This window comes from Oncorhynchus kisutch, linkage group LG29, assembly GCF_002021735.2.
Source record: "Oncorhynchus kisutch isolate 150728-3 linkage group LG29, Okis_V2, whole genome shotgun sequence".
Taxonomy (NCBI): domain Eukaryota; kingdom Metazoa; phylum Chordata; class Actinopteri; order Salmoniformes; family Salmonidae; genus Oncorhynchus; species Oncorhynchus kisutch.
This window is the reverse complement of record NC_034202.2, coordinates 9,143,529-9,165,097: the sequence shown is the minus strand read 5'-3', so window position 1 is coordinate 9,165,097 and position 21,569 is coordinate 9,143,529. Positions and strand designations below refer to the sequence as shown.

At 48.9% G+C, this 21,569-nt stretch overlaps 1 protein-coding gene across 2 annotated transcripts in view; it reads right to left on the bottom strand.

Moving 5' to 3' along the window:
• vcanb (versican b) overlaps positions 1 to 21,569 on the bottom strand; it is a 38,942-nt gene that overhangs the window by 13,779 nt on the left and 3,594 nt on the right. Inside the window, exons 2-9 of one of the 2 annotated variants that reach the window (XM_031809174.1) lie at positions 19,816 to 19,887; positions 17,789 to 18,166; positions 16,515 to 16,689; positions 16,237 to 16,364; positions 15,836 to 16,129; positions 6,062 to 7,042; positions 1,680 to 1,858; positions 62 to 1,538 (exon numbers count right to left, since the gene is read on the bottom strand). In XM_031809174.1, the coding sequence (XP_031665034.1) occupies positions 62 to 1,538; positions 1,680 to 1,858; positions 6,062 to 7,042; positions 15,836 to 16,129; positions 16,237 to 16,364; positions 16,515 to 16,689; positions 17,789 to 18,166; positions 19,816 to 19,887 (3,684 nt within the window). Of the gene's footprint in view, positions 1 to 61; positions 1,542 to 1,679; positions 1,859 to 6,061; positions 7,043 to 15,835; positions 16,130 to 16,236; positions 16,365 to 16,514; positions 16,690 to 17,788; positions 18,167 to 19,815; positions 19,888 to 21,569 lie in introns of both variants that reach the window. The other variant, XM_031809173.1, reaches the window with a different exon arrangement.

Here is a 21,569-nt window from a genome sequence, read left to right as displayed (position 1 = left end):
CCATGATGACGTCACCAACCCATTGTTAAACCACTGAATAGACTCTGAGATTTACACCTACCTCTGACATCGACAGTCTGGTCCACGATGTAGTAGTCAGTTCCTGTTTCAGGTTGGTATGTGGACTGAGGTTCTTTAGGAGCATGGGGGCCGGCATCCAGCAGAGGAGGACCACTCACCCGGTCATAATCCACAAACTCCTCCCCCTCAGGCCGGGGGGTCTGGGGGGTCAGGGCCCAGTCGGGGATGGAGCGGGAGGGAGGTGGAGTGGAGGGGTGTGCAGGGGGTGTGTGTGTTTGATTCAGGTGCTGTGGGGTCTTCTGATCTGTGGTAGAGTGACTGGTTTGGTTCTTATGGTGGGTGGGGGGGAATCTAGGGTGAGAGGGCTGTTTGGTTTGGTCCTTAGTGTGGGTGGAGTGATCTCTATGGTATGTGGTCTGGTTCTTGGTGGGATCCCTAACGTGTGTTGGATGCTGGGTGGTTTGTGTAGGAGGGTACATGGATCCATCCTGAGTGTCTGTGGAGTGATTGCTATCGTGTGTGTTATGCTGATTGGTTTGGTCCTTCCCATCTGTAGAGGGGTGTCTGGTCTGAGCTTTAGTATGAGTGGAGAGATCTTTCTCCTGTGTGGCAGGTTGGCGGGAGTCGTCTCTGTGCTGTGTAGAAAAGTCTGTGTGATGTCCAGGGTGGTCTCTTACAGTCTCTCCTGCCTGGGTTGGCATGGTTCCTGGTCTGACTTCTGGTTTGGGTGTAACAGTCACCTGTCCCTCAACCCCAGGCCCCACCGGGGGAGCTTCGATGGCTCCAGGACCGCCGGGGCTAGTATATCTGGGGTCTTCAGGTGGGTACACCTCCTGTGCCGAGCCTTCCTCTTCTGCCGATGAAGACCCCTCGAAGTCTCCTGCCTCTGTCTGCGATGGAGTGTGTGTGTCCTTGGTGTCAGTATCAATAGTGTTTGTGTCCTTAGTGCGAGTAGAGTGTGCGTGTGATGGAGTGTGTGTGTCCTTGGTGTAAGTATCAATAGTGTTTGTGTCCTTAGTGTGAGCAGAGTGTGTATGAGACGGGGCGTGTGTGACACTCTCCGACCCTCCAATCTCCGTCTCGTCTGTGACCACGCCTGATTGGCTGTCTGAGGCGGGGGTGGGTCGGGTGTCTTCTGCTGAGCCCTCCTGGGTACGGCCGCCTGACCCTTCCATGTCCTCGTCAGGCGAGACGCCATCTGGGGAAGTATGGGGGGAACCAGAGGATGAGGCTGAGACTGGGGAAGAGACTGGGGATGTGTGTTGGGAATTAGGGGTTGTTCCATTGGAGCTCTCCGTCTTTCCTGTCCTGTCTCTGCCTGTGCCTCTGTCCGTGTCTTCCGCTGTGTGTCTGTTTGTATCTCCGTCTGTGTTTGTAGCAGTGGACTGGCTGGTCTCTCCAGTATGGATGGAGTCATAGTCAAAGGGAGTGGGGCTTTTCTCCTCTCCTTGCTCCATCTCTCCTCCCAGTTCACCATAGACTGGTGTGGCCATCTCAAACTGGTCTCCTCTAGCCTCCTGCTGAATGAATGGATGAATGAATATTGTTGTTATTGTCGTATCACTTCATGCAACCCATCTCAATGATGCTTTTTCTACTTCCATTGTCCTTGAAAGAGAGGCTAAACACCTCTCACACATCCAGACAGTAAATCTAACCTGGTGTTTCCCGTTGTAGAAGCTGAGCGTTGGGGGAAAAGGGATGGGATGCATGCCGTCAGAGTCCTCACTGCCGCGAATGGCCTCACTCTGGGTAACTGGGAAGGCTGGGATGAGAGGGGACTGGAAATCTCCATTACCCCCTAAAGGATGTCCCAGAATCTGCAGGATGTGGTCCACTGGAAACACAGGAACAACCCAGTCAGAGAAAGAGTGAGGGTGTGTGTCTGTCTGTCGGTCTGTGTGTCTGTCGGTCTGTGTGTCGGTCTGTGTGTCGGTCTGTGTGTGGACCAGAAGTCCCCACAAAAATAGTAAATGGAAGAAAAGAACTGGGGACATTATTTCTAGGGTGTTTGTGGTTGAGATTAGAATGTGTGTTAGGGTTACTAACTCCTAACCTTAAACATAATTCTAACCCTAAACTGAACCCTAACTCCTTTAGGGTTTAGGGTTAGAATTATGTTTAAGGTTAGGAGTTAGGGTTCAGTTTAGGGTTAGAGTTAAGGTTAGGTTTAAGGTTAGGAGTTAGGGTTCAGTTTAGGGTTAGAGTTACGTTTAAGGTTAGGAGTTAGGGTTCAGTTTAGGGTTAGAGTTAAGGTTAGGTTTAAGGTTAGGAGTTAGGGTTCAGTTTAGGGTTAGAGTTAAGGTTAGGTTTAAGGTTAGGAGTTAGGGTTCAGTTTAGGGTTAGAGTTAAGGTTAGGTTTAAGGTTAGGAGTTAGGGTTCAGTTTAGCGTTAGAGTTAAGGTTAGGTTTAAGGTTAGGAGTTAGGGTTCAGTTTAGGGTTAGAGTTAAGGTTAGGTTTAAGGTTAGGAGTTAGGGTTCAGTTTAGGGTTAGAGTTAAGGTTAGGTTTAAGGTTAGGGATTTTGAAAGGGACTGAATTGTGTGTCCCCACAAGGTTAGCTGTACAAGGCTGTGTGTGTGTGTGTGAACATAATGACCTGCAAATCCTACAGATGCAGGTCTACCAGAAACACACCACAGTGAAACCCTAATGCACATGGTTGATAAATGATCATTGTTTCAGCATTGCAATATGCCAATATGCTGTTATACTATCCACAAAGACTTAATAGTGTATGCTGTGTGTTGGCTTATGACTGGTTCAATGAGAGCCAGAAGCATTATTTGAACAATGCAGGTTTGTGTCTTCATTAGGTCTTTATGGTACACATGGAACCTATATCGCGGGAATGGGTGCAAGGGGGAAGCACATTTGGACAGGGTAGCACTAAACCTGAGGTTAGTTATGTCTCTGGGGACAAATAAAACCATGTGAGACGGTAGACTTTTAATCTGCCGTTGAATGAGTGTATATGTGTGTGTGTGTGTGTGTGTGTGTGTGTGTGTGTGTGTGTGTGTGTGTGTGTGTGTGTGTGTGTGTGTGTGTGTGTGTGTGTGTGTGTGTGTGTGTGTGTGTGTGTGTGTGTGTGTATTCGTCATACTTAACCATGTTAATAAAACCCTAACCCAACCTAAAGAGGTTGTGAATCAGATACTGATCATATACTATCTACTATATGCGAAACAGGAAGATTTAACTACACAGATGTAGGATCTTAATTTGAGCTAGTTTGCTACAACAGGAGAATAATCCTGCTGCAACAGGAAATGTGAATTATTATGTGATTTATAATTAATGGACATTTTAGTAGGGGTTGATACATTTTTCGTTCGGGCAAATCAAGTCTGAAATGTCACAATTACAAACTTTAGAACCCTTTAAGACTCAAATACACTACACGTTTGCATTCCCTGCTGTGCAGGACAATTCTTAGCAACAAAAGGGTGATGAAATTAAGATCCATCTGTAATACTCCATATTTTAATGTCTCAATTCCCTTTACTTGTGTAGAAATTGTGGAAGTATAACCCACTGAGGAACTAAACTCTTATTGAGTTACTGGTTGAAATATGACCCAATACAGGATCCAATATACAATATGTCCCTTTAATAATAAACAATAGCCATTCATAAACATTATGGCTTGGATCGGGTAGCGGAGCCGGTAGACTCACACACATTAAAAGAGAAAAAGGGGAGAGGCATGGGGAATGTTGGGAAGGAATGAAGGGAGAGATGGGAATGTTATAGAGGGTCGATGAATGAAGCAGACCGAGGGAGCATTTAGTTGAGAGTGATTACAACGCTGACTGATCTGAGAGAGGCTCTGCCATTTGACCTCAGGGTCACGTGTGCCTCTCTTTCTCTCTCCCGCCCTCGCGGAAAAGTAACTGCCAAGCTACAAGACGAAAAATGACTTAACGTGTTTCCACATCTGGTTGTGCAGAACCTGCGGGTGTGCTTACATGTAAACGGGTTGCAAATGGACAGAGACGATAACGACACAACTTCTCTAATAAACCAAGACAACAAACAGCTGGAAAGGACCCAGAGGTGATCCTCAGTCAGGACAGAGATTTCCTTAAGACACCACTGGAAGCACGCAAAGCAGGCACACACAGCAGACCCGGAGGCAGAAATAATGAGTTGGACGGGCCTTTGATTTCCACGTTTCTTTCCCACGGGACCTCATATGCTTCTTCTTTTTAATGGCTGTAGTAGTAAAGACCACAGGCAGCTCGTGGGATTCAAGTTTGGGGAAGCTCACAATTTATCCTACCATTTCTACCCATCTGCGTGCCAATTCTGATTATTTCGACATGTGCTTTTTATTGGAACGGTTGAATTTCAATAACAACGTTTTCGTTTCTCAAAAATCATTGTCACCTGGTTAAATCCTAAAAATCTGAAGTAAAAATTGGACTTTGCCCAGAACTCAAGAGATGCAGCAGTAGGCATATAACTTCCATCGTCAATTAAGTCAAATACATAGAGGCCTAAAGCCGGGGGGAAGTAAAAGCAGTAGAAAATATCCCGCTGAAAATTCTGGTTCTTTAAATCACAATCTATCTACTGCGCCTGTCTGCATTCCTTTCTATCTTCAAAAAAAATAAAAAATAATTTTGGTGAAGTATTTTGAATGGGTTTCTTTACACAGGAGAAATGATAAGATTTTGGTGAAACATACATTTACTTCAGGACAATCCAACATCCTAACAGCACTGCCCCACCATTTTCCTTTGGCTGAAACCAGAGATCCTGTATATACTGACGAGATGCTCATGTCTCCGCCCTAAACAATCGGAGTCTTTGGTCCCAAAGGCGGGAAGGCAGGCGACAAGCATGTTATTCCCATAGAAACGCATTGGGCTTTTACTGGATGGAATTTGGTGAAAGTGAACCCTCTTGCTTCACCTCTTCCTCTCTGTTGGAACTAAGCATACCACTGGAGAAAGCACCCAAGCAAGCGAAACAGCGCCCTTCTATATGTGGCCTATGTATCTGATGCTGTCTGGACAGAAATAGTATGACACGCCATACTCTTTTGGTGCAGACATGATCAGATACGTGGTCTACACATACTGGGACAGAGGGGCGCCGTTTCACTCGCTCGCTCAGATGCTTTCATGAGATTGATGCATCTTTCTGTTGGCCGTGTGTTGGTCAAATAAGTTATAAATATATCAATATTTTATTTGGATGGGCAAGGAGGTATGGTAGGCCCCCTAAGGCCTGCCTTAACGCCCACCCACCCACGCCTGCACGCACACAGAGAGAAACACAGCTAAGTTAGGTCATCCCTAAATCTAAAATGTTCCCACAGATCCTGAACTCCTACAGCAGCCAAGGCTGGAAATCTCTTTTAATAACGGAGATATTAATATATTATGGAGATGCATCAGGTCAGTTTTAGGACACAGTCCAGCCTGGTTAAAAGGTGGTCACTGTCTCCTTCCTGTCCATGCCCCACACACACACTCTTTAGCCATGTGTACAAGCGTCACTACAAGCAGCTCACTCTGAAGCCCAGAGAGTACAGAGTCCTTCAGCACACACAGTCGCCCACAGAGACTCATAATGTTAGAGTATACTTAAGCAATAAGGCCAGAGGAGGTGTGTTTTAATCCACGACGCAACGCGGAGTGCCTGGATACAGCCCTTAGCCGTGGTATATTGGCCATATATCCCAAACCCCCGAGGTGCCTTATTGCGATTATAAACTGGTTACCAACGTAATTAGAGCAGTAAAAATAAATGTTTTGTCATTCCCATGGTATATGGTCTGATATACCATGGCTGTCAGCCAATCAGCATTCAGGGCTGAAACCACCCAGTTTATAAAACAGGACTTATTACAGTCACTTCACAAGGTGGCTGAGACAGTTCATAGTTTGGCGATACAATCATGAGAACATACCTGGAAACAGAGGTGTTATGTCCACATACACAGAGTTAGCAGTGTTGAGATAAGAGTTTGTTTGGTTGTGTATTATTAAATGGAACATTACCTTGTCATCGGAGTCGACTGTAAACTCTCACCTGATTGGTTCCGGTCGTGCACGTCAACGATGATGAGGTGGATTGGTGGTTTGCTGGGCGAGGCCTCCTCATGGATAGCCACCGATTTGTCCATGCCGTATGATTCCGTGGCTCCTGGTTGGCTGTGGGTTGTTGTTCTAGAGCTCTTGCCCTCCTCCTCCTTGTAGACCACAGCAGGCTGCTGTCCTGTCACTTTGTCCCCACCTGAGGGGCCATGCTCTGGGGTGACTAACCCTGGATACCCCTTTGGATGTCCTGGGTACCCTGGTTGTCCTGGGCGTGAGGGGTCCGACCCCAGTCCTGTGTCTGCCGTGAAGCCCTGTGTGGGAGTCATCACTCCCCGGTCATCCCCCTCACTCTCCCCATCACTACTGCTCCCCTCCCCACTCCCACTGCTCTCCCCCCTGCCTGAGCCTGTCTGAACCTCCCCCTCTTCCTTGTCTCCCCCCTGGTTGATGTCTAGTTGGGGGCGGGTGGGCTGGGAACGGATGGTGGGGAGAGGGGGCAGCTGCAGGGGGAGCAGGGGATCACCCATGGGGGGCAATGACTCTACCTTGGTTAGGTCTGGGACAAAGTCCTCCCCATCGTACTCAGGGAACTGAGTGGTACCAACAGAGAAGTCTGTCTTTTGGTCTGTCGTTCTGTCTCCTACCTGGGTAGTTCTGTCTTTGCCTGTCGTCTCGCGGTCAGTGGTGCGATGCTCGTCTTTGGCGGTGTGTGTTCCGTCAGTGGCAGTGTAATGTCGCACTGTGCCTGTATAAGCGGTATCGTGTGGTCCACCTGTATGCTCACTTCTGTCTTGGCCAGTTGTTTGGTGTGGTTTGTCTGCAGCTGTGCGGTCAGCTCTGTCTGCGGGAGTTGAGCCTGTAAGGTTTGGTCCGCCTGCGTGGTAGGTAGTGCGAGGTTCGTCTGTGGCCGTGTCTGTCCTGCGAGCATCCGTGGTCGTCACAGGTCCAGGAGGGGGGATCTCTGGTTCCTTACCTGCAGAGACAGAAAGGAGGGGTTTAGCACAACACGTTTCACGTTGCCCCTATGAGGTGGTCTCTTAGATGTCATCACCTGAGATCACAGTCGTGTACTCCGAGGCAAATAGAATGACGAATGAACATGCAGTGCCATAGTAAATCGAAGACAACGGAGAAACAGAATGCTTATCGGGGGAACGCTAAACATGGTGTTGTCAGAATCCGAACGGCGTCAGCTCACAGCAGCAGGCTGTAAAAGGACATCAAACCCAGAGAGTTAAATTTTTTAAAGAGCGACGTCAGCCGTTAAGAATCATTAAGTGTCAGTGCCAGCGGGGGTCAGTCTGTCAGAATGTCTCTCTTTCTCTCTCTGCCAGGAGGTCTGTATTTTTAGACTGCATGGCGTGTGAACTGTGTTAAAAATTGTTGTTTTAGGCCAACTGTAAACCTCCGACCTCCCTTTTCCCCTAGCATAAGCGTGTATGCATACACACACGCCCGCAAACACACACCTAGATGTGCTGAAACGTTTATTTTGGCTACGCACAACCTGCTATGTTCCAACACTGGCGCAACATGTCTCTTTTTCCTCCTGTAGAAAATAGCAACATGTCTCTTTTTCCTCCTGTAGAAAATAGCAACATGTCTCTTTTTCCTCCTGTAGAAAATAGCAACATGTCTCTTTTTCCTCCTGTAGAAAATAGCAACATGTCTCTTTTTCCTCCTGTAGCAAATAGCAACACGTCTCTTTTTCCTCCTGTAGCAAATAGCAACATGTCTCTTTTTCCTCCTGTAGAAAATAGCAACATGTCTCTTTTTCCTCCTGTAGCAAATAGCAACACATCTCTTTTTCCTCCTGTAGCAAATAGCAACACGTCTCTTTTTCCTCCTGTAGAAAATAGCAACATGTCTCTTTTTCCTCCTGTAGAAAATAGCAACACGTCTCTTTTTCCTCCTGTAGAAAATAGCAACATGTCTCTTTTTCCTCCTGTAGCAAATAGCAACACGTCTCTTTTTCCTCCTGTAGCAAATAGCAACATGTCTCTTTTTCCTCCTGTAGAAAATAGCAACATGTCTCTTTTTCCTCCTGTAGCAAATAGCAACACGTCTCTTTTTCCTCCTGTAGAAAATAGCAACATGTCTCTTTTTCCTCCTGTAGAAAATAGCAACATGTCTCTTTTTCCTCCTGTAGAAAATAGCAACATGTCTCTTTTTCCTCCTGTAGAAAATAGCAACATGTCTCTTTTTCCTCCTGTAGAAAATAGCAACACGTCTCTTTTTTCCTCTAGTAACCCCTTCCATCAGTGGAAAAGGGAAGGCCTACATACATGCAAAGTCATAACATCCCTCTCTGTGTCGCCCACATCCACACAACCACAATGCACCTGTGTAACGTGCTCGCTGCTTGTCTCATGGACAGCTGACGCATGCACGTTAACCTTACCGACATACTGTCATTTCATAATTATGTTTTAATGTATATATTCCATTTTAGCCCCCCCCTCTCAAAATGTTGGATGTTCACCCCCACTCTCCACCCCTCACTCCATCCCCCCCTCTCTCTCTCTCTGTGTGTTGGAGGTGTGTATAGCTGGCAGGACTCTGAGCAAAGACACTCAGGGAGAGTTCACCCGCTCACTCAAACTGTGAGGGGACGTGGACAGTCCAGCATCCAGCCCAGCCAAGCTAGCTCCATCTCCAGCCCTGGTCTGATGTCACGTGTTTGGCTGGGCCAGGCCATCTGGCTGGCCTGCAGTCTGTCCCGAGTCCCATTAGCCATGTCACTTCCACTATGCATTAGCCCGCATGCCCTATAGGCTAAATGCAAGACCCAGCTCACATATAGTTTCTGAGCTGTATGAATCAGCCACACACGGTCGGTGATGTTACTGTTTCATGTGCATTATGTTATGGCTTTCATCAAATGGTCTTTTAGAAACCACTAGATTGCAACAGAATATTTAGTGTCTGCAAAAAGAGGGTTGCAAGTGTGTAAATTGATACTGATAATCTGATAATGATGATGATCATGATGAGAATGATACTCTTGGGCAAGTTAGACTTGCCCTCCCTCTTTCTCTCATGTTCCCCTCTCTCTCTGGGAAGGGGCCCGCTGTAATGCATTAGGGACCTGTCCTGTTTCTCTCTGTGCTTCTCGCCGTGTAGATAGCATGAGTTGGGTTTTCCCCTAGTAAAAAAAAAAAAAAAAACACACACACACACACACACACACACACAGGCTCATAAACGGGAGGAACAGAAGAGAGAGGAGCGATCGGGAGGCTATTCTTCAGCATGATGGAGTTAAACAGGGCGCTGGTTCTCTGTTGAACTCGTTCTCCTTCACCTTGCAACCCCACACTATGAACTGCTTTGGTTTCCTAACTGTCACTGGGTCTCTGCTGTGACCCCCCTAGAGTTATCGTTGTCTAATGACCCACCAAATCAGAGCCATGTTTCGAGCCGGGATCCAGTCCTAAGCCCTGACCCTGAAAGAACGGGCCAACCATGTGGAAGACATTGGGTTACGTCAGTCGTGAAGTTGGAAACCGGAAGGTTGAGAGAGGATAAAGAGGTTGCAGACTGCAGTAAGGTATGGGGAGGAAGGAGAGGTTGCAGACTGCAGTAAGGTAGAGGGAGGAAGGAGAGGTTGCAGACTGCAGTAAGGTAGAGGGAGGAAGGAGAGGTTGCAGACTGCAGTAAGGTATGGGGAGGAAGGAGAGGTTGCAGACTGCAGTAAGGTAGAGGGAGGAAGGAGAGGTTGCAGACTGCAGTAAGGTAGAGGGAGGAAGGAGAGGCTGCAGACTGCAGTAAGGTAGAGAGAAGAAGGAAAGGTTGCAGAATGCAGTAAGGTATGGGGAGGAAGGAGAGGTTGCAGACTGCAGTAAGGTAGAGAGAAGAAGGAAAGGTTGCAGAATGCAGTAAGGTAGAGAGAAGAAGGAGAGGTTGCAGACTGCAGTAAGGTAGAGGGAGGAAGGAGAGCTGGCAGACTGCAGTAAGGTAGAGAGAAGAAGGAGAGGTTGCAGACTGCAGTAAGGTAGAGGGAGGAAGGAGAGGTTGCAGACTGCAGTAAGGTTGAGGGAGGAAGGAGAGGTTGCAGACTGCAGTAAGGTTGAGAGAAGAAGGAGAGGTTGCAGACTGCAGTAAGGTAGAGAGGGAGGAAGGAGAGGTTGCAGACTGCAGTAAGGTTGAGAGAAGAATGGGAGGTTTGAGAGGTTGCAGACTGCAGTGAGGTAGAGAGTAATGAGAGGTTGCAGACTGCAGTGAGGGAGAGAGTAATGAGAGGTTGCAGACTGCAGTGAGGTAGAGAGTAATGAGAGGTTGCAGACTGCAGTTAGGTAGAGAGTAATGAGAGGTTGCAGACTGCAGTGAGGTAGAGAGTAATGAGAGGTTGCAGACGTTGAGACTGCAGTAAGGTGTGGAGAAGTAAGGAGGGTTGCACATTTGCAGACTGCAGTAAGGCAGGTAGAGGATGAGGAGGTAGGAGAGGTTGGAGACTGCAGTAAGATAGAGAGGATGAAGAGGCTGGAGACTGCAGTAAGATAGAGAGGATGAAGAGGCTGGAGACTGCAGTAAGATAGAGAGGATGAAGAGGCTGGAGACTGCAGTAAGATAGAGTGGATGAAGAGGCTGGAGACTGCAGTAAGATAGAGAGGAATGGGAGGTTGGTAGGTGGCAGACTGCAGTAAGGCAGAGAGAGGGGAATGGGAGGTTGGAGACTGCAGTAAGGCAGAGGGAGGGAAATGGGAAGTTGAGGACCGCAGTAAGGCAGAGAGAGGGGAATGGGAGGTTGGAGGCCGCAGTAAGGCAGAGAGAGGGGAATGGGAGTTTGGAGACCGCAGTAAGGTAGAGAGAGGGGAATGGGAGGTTGGAGACTTCAGTAAGGCAGAGAGAGGGGAATGGGAGTTTGGAGACCGCAGTACGGTAGAGAGAGGGGAATGTGAGGTTGGAGACTGCAGTAAGGCAGAGAGAGGGGAATGGGAGAGAGGAGACTGCAGTAAGGCGGAGAGAGGGGAATGGGAGGTTGGAGACTGCAGTAAGGTAGAGAGGGGAATGGGAGGTTGGAGACTGCAGTAAGGTTAGAGAGGGGAATGAGAGGTTGGAGACTGCAGTAAGGCAGAGAGAGGGGAATGGGAGGTTGGAGACAGTAGTAAGGCAGAGAGAGGGGAATGGGAGGTTGGAGGCTGCAGTAAGGCAGAGAGAGGGGAATGGGAGGTTGGAGACTGCAGTAAGGCAGAGAGAGGGGAATGGGAGTTTGGAGACCGCAGTACGGTAGAGAGAGGGGAATGGGAGGTTGGAGACTGCAGTAAGGTAGAGAGGGGAATGGGAGGTTGGAGACTGCAGTAAGGTTAGAGAGGGGAATGAGAGGTTGGAGACTGCAGTAAGGTTAGAGAGGGGAATTTTATTTATTTATTTTATTTTACCTTTATTTAACCAGGTAGGCAAGTTGAGAACAAGTTCTCATTTACAATTGCGACCTGGCCAAGATAAAGCAAAGCAGTTCGACAGATAAAATGACACAGAGTTACACATGGAGTAAAAACAAACATACAGTCAATAATGCAGTATAAACAAGTCTATATACAATGTGAGCAAATGAGGTGAGAAGGGAGGTAAAGGCAAAAAAAGGCCATGATGGCAAAGTAAATACAATATAGCAAGTAAAATACTGGAATGGTAGTTTTGCAATGGAAGAATGTGCAAAGTAGAAATAAAAAATAATGGGGTGCAAAGGAGCAAAATAAATAAATAAATTAAAATTAAATACAGTTGGGAAAGAGGTAGTTGTTTGGGCTAAATTATAGGTGGGCTATGTACAGGTGCAGTAATCTGTGAGCTGCTCTGACAGTTGGTGCTTAAAGCTAGTGAGGGAGATAAGTGTTTCCAGTTTCAGAGATTTTTGTAGTTCGTTCCAGTCATTGGCAGCAGAGAACTGGAAGGAGAGGCGGCCAAAGAAATAATTGGTTTTGGGGGTGACTAGAGAGATATACCTGCTGGAGCGTGTGCTACAGGTGGGAGATGCTATGGTGACCAGCGAGCTGAGATAAGGGGGGACTTTACCTAGCAGGGTCTTGTAGATGACATGGAGCCAGTGGGTTTGGCGACGAGTATGAAGCGAGGGCCAGCCAACGAGAGCGTACAGGTCGCAATGGTGGGTAGTATATGGGGCTTTGGTGATAAAACGGATTGCACTGTGATAGACTGCATCCAATTTGTTGAGTAGGGTATTGGAGGCTATTTTGTAAATGACATCGCCAAAGTCGAGGATTGGTAGGATGGTCAGTTTTACAAGGGTATGTTTGGCAGCATGAGTGAAGGATGCTTTGTTGCGAAATAGGAAGCCAATTCTAGATTTAACTTTGGATTGGAGATGTTTGATATGGGTCTGGAAGGAGAGTTTACAGTCTAACCAGACACCTAAGTATTTGTAGTTGTCCACGTATTCTAAGTTAGAGCCGTCCAGAGTAGTGATGTTGGACAGGCGGGTAGGTGCAGGTAGCGATCGGTTGAAGAGCATGCATTTAGTTTTACTTGTATTTAAGAGCAATTGGAGGCCACGGAAGGAGAGTTGTATGGCATTGAAGCTTGCCTGGAGGGTTGTTAACACAGTGTCCAAAGAAGGGCCGGAAGTATACAGAATGGTGTCGTCTGCGTAGAGGTGGATCAGGGACTCACCAGCAGCAAGAGCGACCTCATTGATGTATACAGAGAAGAGAGTCGGTCCAAGAATTGAACGCTGTGGCACCCCCATAGAGACTGCCAGAGGTCCGGACAGCAGACCCTCCGATTTGACACACTGAACTCTATCAGAGAAGTAGTTGGTGAACCAGGCGAGGCAATCATTTGAGAAACCAAGGCTGTCGAGTCTGCCGATGAGGATATGGTGATTGACAGAGTCGAAAGCCTTGGCCAGATCAATGAATACGGCTGCACAGTAATGTTTCTTATCGATGGCGGTTAAGATATCGTTTAGGACCTTGAGCGTGGCTGAGGTGCACCCATGACCAGCTCTGAAACCAGATTGCATAGCAGAGAAGGTATGGTGAGATTCGAAATGGTCGGTAATCTGTTTGTTGACTTGGCTTTCGAAGACCTTAGAAAGGCACGGTAGGATAGATATAGGTCTGTAGCAGTTTGGGTCAAGAGTGTCCCCCCCTTTGAAGAGGGGATGACCGCAGCTGCTTTCCAATCTTTGGGAATCTCAGACGACACGAAAGAGAGGTTGAACAGGCTAGTAATAGGGGTGACAACAATTTCGGCAGATAATTTTAGAAAGAAAGGGTCCAGATTGTCTAGCCCGGCTGATTTGTAGGGGTCCAGATTTTGCAGCTCTTTCAGAACATGAGCTGAATGGATTTGGGAGAAGGAGAAATGGGGAAGGCTTGGAATGAGAGGTTGGAGACTGCAGTAAGGTTAGAGAGGGGAATGGGAGGTTGGAGACTGTAGTAAGGCAGAGAGAGGGGAATGGGAGGTTGGAGGCTGCAGTAAGGCAGAGAGAGGGGAATGGGAGGTTGGAGACTGCAGTAAGGCAGAGAGAGGGGAATGGGAGGTTGGAGACTGCAGTAAGGCAGAGAGAGGGGAATGGGAGGTTGAAGACTGCAGTAAGGCAGAGAGGGGAATGGGAGGTTGGAGACTGCAGTAAGGCAGAGAGAGGGGAATGGGAGGTTGGAGACTGTAGTAAGGCAGAGAGAGGGGAATGGGAGGTTGGAGGCTGCAGTAAGGCAGAGAGAGGGGAATGGGAGGTTGGAGACTGCAGTAAGGCAGAGAGAGGGGAATGGGAGGTTGGAGACTGCAGTAAGGCAGAGAGAGGGGAATGGGAGGTTGAAGACTGCAGTAAGGCAGAGAGGGGAATGGGAGGTTGGAGACCGCAGTAAGGCAGAGAGGGGAATGGGAGGTTGGAGACTGCAGTAAAGGCAGAGAGAGAGGAATGGGAGGTTGGAGACTGCAGTAAGGCAGAGAGGGGAATGGGAGGTTGGAGACTGCAGTAAGGCAGAGAGGGGAATGGGAGGTTGGAGACTGCAGTAAGGCAGAGAGGGGAATGGGAGGTTGGAGACTGCAGTAAGGCAGAGAGAGAGGAACGGGAGGTTGGAGACTGCAGTAAGGCAGAGAGAGGGGAATGGGAGGTTGGAGACTGCAGTAAGGCAGAGAGAGAGGAACGGGAGGTTGGAGACTGCAGTAAGGCAGAGAGAGGGGAATGGGAGGTTGGAGACTGCAGTAAGGCAGAGAGGGGAATGGGCGGTTGGAGACCGCAGTAAGGCAGAGAGAGGAACGGGAGGTTGGAGACTGCAGTAAGGCAGAGAGGGGAATGGGAGGTTGGAGACTGCAGTAAGGCAGAGAGGGGAATGGGAGGTTGGAGACTGCAGTAAGGCAGAGAGGGGAATGGGAGGTTGGAGACTGCAGTAAGGCAGAGAGAGGAATGGGAGGTTGGAGACTGCAGTAAGGCAGAGAGGGGAATGGGAGGTTGGAGACTGCAGTAAGGCAGAGAGAGGGGAATGGGGGGTTGGAGACTGCAGTAAGGCAGAGAGAGGAATGGGAGGTTGGAGACTGCAGTAAGGCAGAGAGAGGAATGGGAGGTTGGAGACTGCAGTAAGGCAGAGAGGGGAATGGGAGGTTGGAGACTGCAGTAAGGCAGAGAGAGGGGAATGGGGTGTTGGAGACTGCAGTAAGGCAGAGAGAGGAATGGGAGGTTGGAGACTGCAGTAAGGCAGAGAGAGGAATGGGAGGTTGGAGACTGCAGTAAGGCAGAGAGGGGAATGGGAGGTTGGAGACTGCAGTAAGGCAGAGAGAGGGGAATGGGGGGTCGGAGACCGCAGTAAGGCAGAGAGAGGGGAATGGGCGGTTGGAGACTGGTTGGGGATGTAGGAAACTCATAGACTGCAGTAAAGGAGAGGTGCAGGAGGTAGGGGAATGCAGTAATGCAGGGAGAGGAAGGGGACACTGCATACTGCAGTAATGTAGGGAAAGGAAGATGATGTATGGGTTAGAGATTGCAGTTAAGCATAAGGCAGGGAGTATGGGGTGATACAGTAAAGCAAGGAGCGGAAGGGAGTGGCCATTGTCTTTCCAGATGTAAAGTACATGCTTACTGTGCAAACAGATGTGTCCAACATGGTATCGCAATAAAAGTCCTTTTAAAAGCTTTAAACACACACATCCTAACTACAATACAAATCACGTCAACTGAAAACGAACATTTAAAATGTAAAGTTTGTGTGTTGCTCAAGGAAGCATTCAGCCTTTTACTGTAAACTAACAGTTTCACCTTAACCAGCCTCTCCATCCTCTTCTCTCTATCTCTAATCGTCTCTCTCTAACTCCCTCCCCTCTCCCTCTCTCCATCTCCCCCCTTCTCCCCCCACACAACCCTTTCTCTGTCTCATAGATGTGCTCTGTCCCCGCAGGCTCGGTCGTTTAAACAACCCTCAGCAGGAAGTGAAAACAAGGTGAGAGTTCATCCCCACACAGGACGGGCCATAACTCATTGAGCCTGCGAGAAACCACATAAACATCCCTGATGCTACTCCGGCCTGCCAAGTCTGAATGTCTGTTAGGGGAACAGCTCCTCTCTAGCCTGCGACCCCCTCCCTCCCCCTCCCTCCCCCTCCCTCCTTAAGAACATGTCTACTCTCTCCCCCCTTCTCACTACTTCTCTCTCCCATATCTCAATGTCTGGCTCCTCCTCTCGCTCTTCTTCTTCTTCCTACCCATTCTCAATATAATCATTGTGATCACCATTGTCATCGCCGCCATAGTAGCAGCGACAGTAGCTTTAGCAACCGTGGTGGTAGTAGCCTTACACAAGTCTTACCCTTGAAGCAGAACGCTCCATGTCTGTCAATAGGTTTGGGGAAGCCAGTCTGGTTGGGGAATCGGTACAGAGTCCGGACCCCCAGCAGCCCTCCTCCACACTGGGACCTGGGGACCGAGATGGGGTAGCGGGCGCTCCCGTCTGACAGCCAGCCGTAGTCACAGCGATCCAGGCCTCCGCGCCACGCGGCGAACAGGTTGCCAGGGGAGGCGAGCACCGCCCCCTGCGTCTCGCACACGCGCTTAGCCTGTCGAAGGGTCAGCTTGTAACGGATAGGAGCATAGAACACCTCACCTGCAGGGGGAGAAGTATGCACACTTTACCCAATGAGACACACACTTTAACTCGCCATCAGGAAACACCAAACACTAAAACTCACTCATGCACACACACTTTCTCACCGTGTAGTTGGTCTGCGTAACAGTAGACGTCGTAGGTCTCTTTAGGGTCTCTGAGCCCATACGTCCTGATCCCAGGCCTGTGCATCATATCGCCCATGCAACCAGGACGGGGCTTCGTGATTGGGTATCTACAGGGAATAGAGAGAGGGGGAGCATGGGAAATGTAGTTTACCAGACATACTCTGACAGGGCCGGAGGTATCCTCGAGACGGGTACTAAACATATTGGGTTTCATCACCAGCCACATCAGTTGAGAGCTGTGTAACACGCAAACACACCTGACTGTCTGGTCGGCCATCCAGCCGGCGTCACACTGGTCCAGTCCGTCCTCGAAAGCGGCAGTCAGCTGTTCGGCTGTAGCGATGGTTGCCCCGGCCGCGCGACACGCGCCAACGGCCCCGGGAAAGGAAAAGGTATAGCGGCTAGAAGCAGACCTGTAGTGGAACACCACACCTGGAGAGAGACAGAGACAGGAGGTCAGTGTGTGTGTTTGTGTGGTGAGTGCCTGTGTTGAGTATCGAGACGGTTACCGAAAGGACGCAACCAGCGAGCCCACTTTCACAAGCAATTTAGAAAAAAAACTGTCGCCCAGATCCACTTACTGCACAATAAGTGCATTCAAATAAGGAAACGGAGACGACCAAGTAACACGAGCATCAGACTGCAGATAGGACAGGGTAGACTGCCCTGCAATACTTTAGCCCCTCTGACATCCTGGAACTGCCCGAGGATGTTCGCCTGGTGCAATCAGAACCCTGTTTTCTAAGTTCATAAGAGAGTTCATTGTTTCTCCCTCTAGGAAACTGGCTCCAGTTGTAGAGTTCGCTGAATAGACTGACGAGCAGTAAAAAGAGTTGTTAGTCGGAGAGAGCTGTCTCTGGTTGTATCTACACACAGAGACTGTACCAACAGACCATGGTACCGACAGACCGTTGTACCAGCAGACCGTTGTTCATCTCTAATGCACACTATGTGACAATCTAGGTTATTCAGGGGGTTTCTCCTTATGAAAGATAACCAGCTTGAATGCCACACAGTAGTATACTGTACCCCCCCCCCCCCTCCACCATCAGCTACATAAGATGATGTACTGTAAAAGTTTTGATAGGGCGGAACATAATTGCTAATCATCTGTAGAAGCCCAAACAGATCATATTTGACTAAAACACACGTAGGCATTTCAAACCTTGCTGACATTTGTGTACGAACACGCGTCATCCTATTACGCGTAGGAATAGTTGGAAACAGATTTCAATAACTCGGAGCTGATTTCTTAGTGGTTTGTAAAGTCTTTCATGTCCAACATTGAATTTGCACAGGACATTCGGGGGTGTCAGTTGGGGAATCGTGACCTAAAGGCTCCCTATGGAATAGCATGTCTGAGAGGGAAAGACACAAAGGAGGTCGAGACATTAGAGACATGATTTATATTTATATTACCCAACACATCCCGTAGATGATGACAATAGCACATGGACCGATGGACCCATCCCAATAGGCGAAATGTGTGCGCAGTGTGTGTGTGTCTACTACCATGTGTGTGTCCACTCACCGCTGACATTGAGATGAACAGTATCCTGGGTGTCCTCCATCTCATGCATGACCTCGCAGCGGTACAGCCCAGCATCGCTAGCCCTCAGGCGGGCAACGATCAGTGAGGCGTCGCCTAATGCCTGGGGGTGGTTGGGCACCGACACCCTGCCCTTGTACTCCTGCTCCACCTTGATCACTCCTCCCTGGGCCACCAGCACCACACTCTCCCCATCTTCCTCCAGCTTTGTCCACTTGATCCTCAGCTGGTCCTCTGGGCCCTGTGTGCTAGGGTTGTGGGTGGTGGGGGTGATGGAGAAGTGGCATGGTAGCACCACCCTGCCAGCCAGAGAGCCACTAGCGGGGGCAGCCTTCTCTACCTTCATCCTCCATGATGGACCTAGAGAGAGACAGAGGGTGTTACTATCTAGCCATGCTAGTAAGGACAAAAATGGCTATATTATCAAAACGCAAGCACATGAGCTTTGGGGTCAGGGCTAGGGGTAAGGTTGAGTGAGGGTCAGGGCTAGGGGTAAGGTTGAGTGAGGGTCAGGGCTAGGGGTAAGGTTGAGTGAGGGTCAGGGCTAGGGGTAAGGTTGAGTGAGGGTCAGGGCTAGGGGTAAGGTTGAGTGAGGGTCAGGGCTAGGGGTAAGGTTGAGTGAGGGTCAGGGCTAGGGGTAAAGGTTGAGTGAGGGTCAGGGCTAGGGGTAAGGTTGAGTGAGGGTCAGGGCTAGGGGTAAGGTTGAGTGAGGGTCAGGGCTAGGGGTAAGGTTGAGTGAGGGTCAGGGCTAGGGGTAAGGTTGAGTGAGGGTCAGGGCTAGGGGTAAGGTTGAGTGAGGGTCAGGGCTAGGGGTAAAGGTTGAGTGAGGGTCAGGGCTAGGGGTAAGGTTGAGTGAGGGTCAGGGCTAGGGGTAAGGTTGAGTGAGGGTCAGGGATAGGGGTAAGGTTGAATGAGGGTCAGGGCTAGGGGTAAGGTTGAGTGAGGGTCAGGGCTAGGGGTAAGGTAAAGGTTGAGTGAGGGTCAGGGCTAGGGGTAAAGGTTGAGTGAGGGTCAGGGCTAGGGGTAAGGTTGAGTGAGGGTCAGGGCTAGGGGTAAGGTTGAGTGAGGGTCAGGGCTAGGGGTAAATGTTGAGTGAGGGTCAGGGCTAGGGGTAAGGTTGAATGAGGGTCAGGGCTAGGGGTAAGGTTGAGTGAGGGTCAGGGCTAGGGGTAAAGGTTGAGTGAGGGTCAGGGCTAGGGGTAAAGGTTGAGTGAGGGTCAGGGCTAGGGGTAAAGGTTGAGTGAGGGTCAGGGCTAGGGGTAAGGTTGAGTGAGGGTCAGGGCTAGGGGTAAAGGTTGAGTGAGGGTCAGGGCTAGGGGTAAAGGTTGAGTGAGGGTCAGGGCTAGGGGTAAGGTTGAGTGAGGGTCAGGGCTAGGGGTAAGGTTGAGTGAGGGTCAGGGCTAGGGGTAAAGGTTGAGTGAGGGTCAGGGCTAGGGGTAAGGTTGACTGAGGGTCAGGGCTATGTGTAAGGTTGAGTGAGGGTCAGGGCTAGGGGTAAGGTTGAGTGAGGGTCAGGGCTAGGGGTAAGGTTGAGTGAGGGTCAGGGCTAGGGGTAAGGTTGAGTGAGGGTCAGGGCTAGGGGTAAGGTTGAGTGAGGGTCAGGGCTAGGGGTAAGGTTGAGTGAGGGTCAGGGCTAGGGGTAAGGTTGAGTGAGGGTCAGGGCTAGGGGTAAGGTTGAGTGAGGGTCAGGGCTAGGGGTAAGGTTGAGTGAGGGTCAGGGCTAGGGGTAAGGTTGAGTGAGGGTCAGGGCTAGGGGTAAGGTTGAGTGAGGGTCAGGGCTAGGGGTAAGGTTGAGTGAGGGTCAGGGCTAGGGGTAAGGTTGAGTGAGGGTCAGGGCTAGGGGTAAGGTTCACCTATTGGAGGCCCCAGGACCGAGTTTGAGAAACCCTTTTCCAAAGGACTGAGGGAAAATGGATGGAGCTGAGTGAATGCCTTGCTCCGTTTTCTGTGTGAAACCAATGACCTGTTCCCAGTTTGTTAGACTCTGACACACACACAGCAAGACTCACCTTGTTCAGCGAACGCACGACAAAGAAACACCAGACAGAGCAGGTGCCTGAGATGCAACATCTCTACAAAACCTGTGGAACAAAAAACACACACCGAGTTCATCACATCTAAATGGTCATGAATTCTATACCGGTATATACAGTATATATTACTTTAGCATGAACCATAAATGGTAGTGATTAAAGGGGAGAAGTCAGAGTGAGCCCTGAACCAGTGACTCTGTGATCACAGGGACAATTTCAGCCTCAGGGAAGTGGAGGCACATCATTCCCTGAGAATAGAGAAAGCTCTATCTGTGCACCCCCACGCACGCACGCACACGAATAACCCCTAGTATGACTCCAGGAGCCTATTGCATGACCCTATTGTGAAAACTATGCAGTCAGTTTTTGCAAGTATTGACCAAATCTGGGGAAATAACATATTGTAGGCCTATGTAGTGTTGTGGAAAACTCGATCCAAAGATTAAGGCAGAGACTAATTGAATTGTAGAACAGTGAATATTTCAGTCAAGCAGCTGCAAGGTAGTTCCCTCTCTGATCGCAGTCAGGGAAGAACCTCCTGAGTAAATGGTTCCATGTCCCTTATATAGTGAGAGGTGATAATACAATCATATTGTCACACAACAGCTATTTTATACAAGCAACTGTTCCAGAACACAATGGCCTTGTGTTAGGATGCAGACATAACAGGAGTCTATGAAAGGCCTCGACATCACAGATGAACGGAGTATAATGCTTAAGAAGTTACAACAGCTCACCTCAATTCTGCCACAACAGTAGATATGATTCTTGTTGTTTAGGCTTTCAGTGTTGAAATCCCTAGATACTAAACTTGCTTCAACCTTCAACCTTGCTTCAACACAAACGCAGAGCTAGGGAGCCATAGTTGGGGCAGGTTCCAGACATAAGCGACATAATTTGCTTCGGCCCCAGGCCGCTAGGGGGCTCCGACCCAAAACAAAATATAAACAGTTGAAGTCGGAAGTTTACATACACCTTAGCCAAATACATTTAAACTCAGTTTTTCCACAATTCCTGACATTTAATCCTAGTAAAAATCCCTGTCTTACGTCAGTGAGGATCACCACTTTATTTTAAGAATGTGAAATGTCAGAATAATAGTAGAGAGAATGATTTATTTCATCTGTTATTTCTTTCACCACATTCCCAGTGGGTCAGAAGTTGACATACACTTAATTAGTATTTGGTAGCATTGCTTTTAAATTGTTTAAATGGATCAAACGTTTCGGGTAGCCTTCCGCAAGCTTCCCACAATAAGTTGGGGGAATTTTGGCCCATTCCTCCTGACAGAGCTGGTGTAGCTGAGTCAGGTTTGTAGGCCTCCTTGCTCGCACACGTTTTTTCAGTTCTGACCTCAAATTTGCTATAGGATTGAGGTCAGGGCTATGTGATGGCCACTCCAATACCTTGACTTTGTTGTCCTTAAGTCATTTTGCCACAACTTTGGAAGTCTGCTTGGGGTCATTGTCCATTTGGAAGACCCATTTGCAACCAAGCTTCAACTTCAACTTCAACTGACTGATGTCTTGCGGTGTCGCATCAACATATCCACATAATTTTCCTCCCACATGATGCCAACTATTTTGTGAAGTGTACCAGTCCCTCCTGCAGCAAAGCATCCCCACAACATGATGCTGCCACCCCCGTGCTTCATGGTTGGGATGGTGTTCTTCAGCTGGCAAGCTTCCCCCTTTTACTTCTAAACACGACAATGGTCATTATGGCCAAAC